The following is a 6,252-nucleotide window of genomic DNA, read 5'->3' as shown; positions in this document are numbered from 1 at the left end:
CCCTAAACAGAGGTTTTTCTTTATAAGCAGACAAGCCATTGCTTTTCATAAGAATTTTTATTGTTTGTTATTAAAATGGAAGGTTAATTGATACAATGCTATGCATAATCTCTCATCCTTAAAAAATTAAACAAACGGATAAAAATAGAGCAGAGTGAGCATGTAAAAGACAAAAAAAAATAAGCATTTTTATAATGCCCTGTTATATCTATTCATTGATGTTATTTATTGCATCTCAGTACTTTATGGCTTGCTCCTTTACTATGTAATTGTTGGCTTTTTACAAATAATTAACAGACTCAATAAATGTTACATACAGTTTTAGATTTTCATTCAACTCAGCTAGTTAACTCAATTACTCAATTAAATGTCAAACTGTTAAAAAAAAAAACCCATTCTCCAAAAATGCATTATTTTTCTACGAAATTTGTACAACAGTCTTTTAAGCAAATGACCTAGCCACATAGGAATCTAGTGTTGACCCTGAGCTACTTGCTGTGTTAATATTAAGATTTATGGGAAATGTTCTTCAGGAATAAAATGATCATTTACATTAAATGTGGAGAAAGTGAAAATTTTAAAAATTTTGTGCCAGCACTGGGTTCTATCATCATTTTTATCTTTAATTACAACTAGATGTTTAAAAGTTGAGTTACTCACCAACACATTACCTCACATATCAAAGATAAAAACACACTGTTTGCTTTAGGATAACTTTATGCCAAAGATATAACTGCTTTTTAAAAAGTTCGTTTTGTATAAATTTTAGACTTAACTATATAAAAGGAAAATACAAAAATACAAATCCGCAGACCAACTTTGGATTGCCCCAACAGCTAATCCATGGAGACAAGTCCAGGAATAAATATTCTAATTGGTTACACAGCATACATCCAAAATTCCCACTGAATATAAGAAAAAAAAATTGTGAGTAAATAAGGCAGCCAGCTATAGGAAGCAGACTTCTATGACCTGTTGTACTTCATACAAAGATTCAGAGTCTTCAAAACAGATAGTTGTAGTACTACATATTATCAACTTCTAATTGTTTACCAAGATACCTTTTTTTTTCTGGCAGCTGTTACTTAACACACACACACACACACAAAAGAAAAAAAACAAAAACAAAAAAAGATAAAATACTTGAGGGAACAAGAATGGAGCAGAAAACTACAGGAGCCCACATATCCTTTTTCTTAAATTTAATTTGTCATATATAAGGTTTTTATATACAATCAGTGTGCACTGTAACAGTTTATATTAAAAAGTTAATCAAATTCATCTAAAATGTTAACCTGGCTGCATAGCACATTTGACATTATTGCCCACATGAAAAGGGAAAACAAATGGATTTACAATAACTTTTGGCCATTTTGAATTCTGAAAGTGTTCATACACCTACCCTTTTAAACCAAATGCATCTGAAAAAAGTTCCAGAGCATGAAGTTTATGATTCACATATTACTCTCACCAGTTCTTCTGTAAAACTACAAACATAATATTGACTTTCAAAAGGAGGGGTAAAACATGTATCTAATAAAAATATTCAATATAAAAAGAGGACTAAAAGAAAGAAGTGGCCCCTTTCCCCATTTTTACATTCTAAACAATGATTCTATCAAGACAAATCATTAAAAAGTGTTATTACACTGTTTTTTTTTTTTTAAGAAGGCCTGAGTTGGTAGGGAAAGGAACAGTCAAAAACAGCCTGAGAAGGGCAAGGAAGGAAAGCTCATTTAATACATTTACAATAATTTACAGCCATCTTCTTCTGTAAAAAGGCATAATAATAATCACAAACAGGAAATTCCCGGCTATATTACAGACATAAGTACAGGATTTAAATATTCAAGCTTGTGATGGGAAGCGGCAAGGTGGTCGCAGGGCACAATGTAAACAAGTAGCTTTGGAAAGTGAACAAAGTCCTTGAGTGTTTTTTCTTTATTAAGAAAAGAACTCTCTTTCATTCCTTCCTGAAACATGATCACAGGTCAGAGTCAAGTTCATATACAAACATAATTTAAATGGAGTCAGTCAAAAATCACTGACATAAAAACAGTTTTATTCAGCCTAATACGGGAGGGCAGTGTTGAGGTCCCTGTTATAGTAAACATTTTCCATTTCTTTAAAAAAGAAAAAAAAAAAAGTACTGCAGCATTTGCAGTACAGTGCAGCATAATCCTTAAATATAAAAATATTCTCTCTTCTGTTGGGATAATAGACCTTGCGTCCTGGAAAGAAGTAACAATACTGCTACTGATAGAAGAGTTGTTTGCATCTTTCAAGTCATGTAAGGCAATTACTGTGTTGGTTTATGATCTATGGCTAAAACCAAAGTCCAGATAGACAAATTATCAGCTTCTGTTACGTTTTCCGGCTACTCCAGGTGTGCTCAGGTGTACTTTTGTGTTCAGCTGAATGTTCAAATGGAGACCTGGAACCATAAGGAGACCTCTGATCTAAAGGTGACCGAGGGCCAGTGCTAGCAGCTCGGTGGTCCATTTGCCAATCAGAGAGAAACCGATAATCCCTGGAAGATTTATGATGTGTGTACTCAGAACTTGATCGATGGTCTGAATGCAGTCGATGGTCCGAGTGAGGTCGATGGTCAGAATGACACCTGTCCTTCAAGCTTCCTTCCAAACTTGACCTGTGATCGCGACTCCTGTGGTCGTCCAGTTTTCTGTGTTTCTCTCTGTCACTATAGTACCTAATCAAAGAGGAATTTAGCCTTTTAGTCAAATTAGTAAGTTAAAGTTCCCAGATAAAACCATACACAAAATTATAAATACTTTAAAACATATTTTAATTGTGTAGAAGTTCAGTGTTTAATCAAAGTAGCTTAGAATCACTTCTCCACTGCACGACAGGGCCATCTCATAAAGTAGCTTTAGAAGTCACTAGAAATCCCTACCTAGAAACAAACCACTCACTAGAAATGCCCATGAACACGCCGGTTCACAAGACCATACAAAACCATACAGAGCACCCTAGAAGCATTTTAATTTCACTGATGAATCATTTATATCAGTGCACCTCAGTGTCTGAGATGTATTGAAATAACCACAGCTACACAGAAGCCCCTCAAAACTGAAGCCCTTTACAAGCTTCTAGGAGAAGAAATTAAAATACCAGAATGTAGTCTAAACAATTCATATAGGAAACTTTTCATTAGTTTGAGATGTCCATTGAACATGCTCTCATGCAACTAGTTATGTAATAAGTCAACACGTATATGAAGAAATTTACCCCATGAGAAATCTCTAACCTATTTGCCTTTTCAGATAAAAATGCTCCTGCTGACCAAAGATTCTTGTGATAAACCCTTCCTCCAGAAGTTTGTGACATTACTGGCATATGCAGCTACAGATACAGCTTTTCTTCTTGTTATATGTCCCTAATGGAAAGCCTTTCTACAATTAATGGGCTTATATTGTGATGGCTGTGGCCCTCTTATTTCTTTCTGACCTTTACTTTTATTTTTTGATTTTCTGAATTTAAATTTTAGCAACGGCTGGGCGGTTTAATCCCAGCACTCGGGAGGCAGAGCCAGGTGGATCTCTGTGAGTTCGAGGCCAGCCTGGGTTACCAAGTGAGTTCCAGGAATGGCGCAAAGCTACACAGAGAAACCCTGTCTGGGGGAAAAAAAAAAATTTAGCAACGATCACAGACCATGAAGGAGACTCTTTAAACAATAAAGGAATGCTGTGGGATGTTCTGTATGGCAAATGTGTTGCTGATTAGTCAATAAATAAAACACTGATTGGCCATTGGCTAGGCAGGAAGTATAGGCAGGACAAGGAGGAGAATAAAGCTGGGAAGTGGAAGGCTGAGTCAGAGAGACACTGCCAGCCGCCATGATGAGAAACAGCATGTGAAGATGCCAGTAAGCCATGAGTCACGTGGCAGGGAATAGATTAATGGAAATGGATTAATTTAAGCTGTAAGAACAGTTAGCAAGAAGCCTGCCACGGCCATACAGTTTGTAACCAATATAAGTCTCTGTGTTTACTTGGTTGGGTCTGAGAGGCTGTGGGACTGGCAGGTGAGAAAGATTTGTCCTGACTGTGGGCCAGGCAGGAAAACTCTAGCTACAAATGGCGCCCAACGTGGGGCAAGAGTTTCCACCTAAAAACTGAGAAAAAAAAGATTCTAAAACGGAGCTAAAAACAGTTCCTAATTGTCTCTCTCAAATGAGCGGCAGCTGCTGGTTTGAGCTACTGGCGGGTTCCTAGCGTGCTGCGTGCTCAACCTGCCCTATGGTGGGAATGAGGCCTCTGCAAGTGGCACATTAAGCTGTGTGGTGGATTTAGCCTTTGCAGGAAGAAAACAAAAAAAAGAGGTTTCTGGACTACACACTGCTTGGATAAAAGCATAGACCCAGGATAGCTCCCAGAGCTGGTGGTAAAACCGCCATGTTGGGAAGCTGAGGTGGGTGGAGCCAGCAGCCACAGCTGCTGCAGTTTAAATCAATAGCTTCACAATAAGACAGATTCAGATGTAATAGTTTACAATGTGTGTAAAATATACGTAGGCTTGAAAGAGACAAAAAAGGTGATATATACAGTTATATAAACAAATACATAGTTTAAAAAAATAAAGTCTTTAAAGAGACAGTAAAATTAATATAGAAAATAAGCCATGTAAAGATGAATATTACACAGAGAATCTGGATTGTGTTGTCTTTGGGATTTTTAACTGCAGAAAAACATTTGATCGTAAAAGTTGTTGAGTTGCCGGGCGGTGGTGGTGCACGCCTTTAATCCCAGCACTCAGGAGGCAGAGCCAGGCGGATCTCTGTGAGTTCGAGGCCAGCCTGGTCTACCAAGTAAGTTCCAGGAAAGGCGCAAAGCTACACAGAGAAACCCTGTCTCGAAAAACCAAAAAAAAAAAGTTGTTGAGTTAAACCAATATGGATATTTTAAAGATACTTTGACTTCAAAATTTGGATGTAAGGATATGTTGCTTTGGAAAGGAGGCTCTGCTTTTATTTCCACAGAAAGCCAAAGGCTATGGATTTGTTCCAGATTAAGATACATCAGGTTTGACCAGCCAAGACCCCCTAAAAGGTCTCCGATGACACCATGGCCCAGATGATTCAACATCCAGAATGGTTTCAAGGCAACTGCCTCAGACGATACAGCCTCACGGACTACTCCATGATCCTAAAATTTTGTTTGTTTCCCCATAAGATACAGCACCCCCCTCCAGCAGGAAGTAGTAAGAGAAGCTACGCCCAAATTCCCAAATTATATGTAATTTTACTTTGTTAAGGTTAAAACCTTCCTTTTTTTTTTTTTTTTTTTTCTTTTTTTTGGTTTTTCGAGACAGGGTTTCTCTGTGTAGCTTTGCGCCTTTCCTGGGACTCACTTGGTAGTCCAGGCTGGCCTCGAACTCACAGAGATCCGCCTGGCTCTGCCTCCCGAGTGCTGGGATTAAAGGCGTGCGCCACCACCGCCCGGCAAAACCTTCCTTTTTGGAAAAAAAAAAAAGGGGGGGGGGGGAGTGCTGTGGGATGTTCTGTATGGCAAATGTGTTGCTGATTAGTCAATAAATAAAACACTGATTGGCCATTGGCTAGGCAGGAAGTGTAGGCGGGACAAGGAGGAGAATAAAGCTGGGAAGTGGAAGGCTGAGTCAGAGAGACACTGCCAGCCGCCACGATGAGAAACAGCATGTGAAGATGCCGGTAAGCCACGAGCCACGAGGCAAGGTATAGATTAATGGAAATGGATTAATTTAAGCTGTAAGAACAGTTAGCAAGAAGCCTGCCACGGCCATACAGTTTGTAACCAATATAAGTCTCTGTGTTTACTTGGTTGGTTCCGAGAGGCTGTGGGACTGGCAGGTGAGAGAGATTTGTCCTGACTGTGGGCCAGGCAGGAAAACTCTAGCTACAAAGGAATAAGGTGTAGTTTGCAGTTAAATTATATTTTGCCTCACAGGATTTCAATATCCAACGCAGAAATCTCTCCATAGCACCAACAGGCTGCCAATGCAGCTGTTAACACACTGCACTACTTAAAATGACAAAACTTCAGATCTCATCGCATATTCTAATGCCAATTTAATACTTCAAAAATCAATTTAGAGAAAAAACTATAAATTTTTAATTTATAAGCAAATAAGATTTGATATGCTCCCATGAAAATGGAACAGGTCTATCCCAAATGCAGCAAATATAATTAAAAAGAGAAGGATGGGTAGAAGAAAAATTTTAAAAGTTTTTCCAGTTTACCTGCTGTCTTGCTT

The 6,252-nt window shown here is 38.2% G+C and overlaps 1 protein-coding gene across 1 annotated transcript in view; it reads right to left on the bottom strand.

Moving 5' to 3' along the window:
• Nucleotides 1-1,187: 1,187 nt before the first annotated feature.
• The window catches only part of Chd1 (chromodomain helicase DNA binding protein 1), an 81,104-nt gene continuing 76,039 nt past the window's right edge, over nt 1,188-6,252 (bottom strand). Inside the window, exons 35-36 of the mRNA XM_059272928.1 lie at nt 6,239-6,252; nt 1,188-2,710 (exon numbers count right to left, since the gene is read on the bottom strand). The exon at nt 6,239-6,252 is cut by the window's right edge and continues 179 nt beyond it. Coding sequence (XP_059128911.1) covers nt 2,365-2,710; nt 6,239-6,252 — 360 coding nt within the window. The 3' untranslated portion in view covers nt 1,188-2,364. The remainder of the gene's footprint in view (nt 2,711-6,238) is intronic.

Source organism: Peromyscus eremicus, chromosome 8b (genome assembly GCF_949786415.1).
Source record: "Peromyscus eremicus chromosome 8b, PerEre_H2_v1, whole genome shotgun sequence".
Classification (NCBI taxonomy): domain Eukaryota; kingdom Metazoa; phylum Chordata; class Mammalia; order Rodentia; family Cricetidae; genus Peromyscus; species Peromyscus eremicus.
This window is presented reverse-complemented; position numbering and strand designations above follow the sequence as displayed.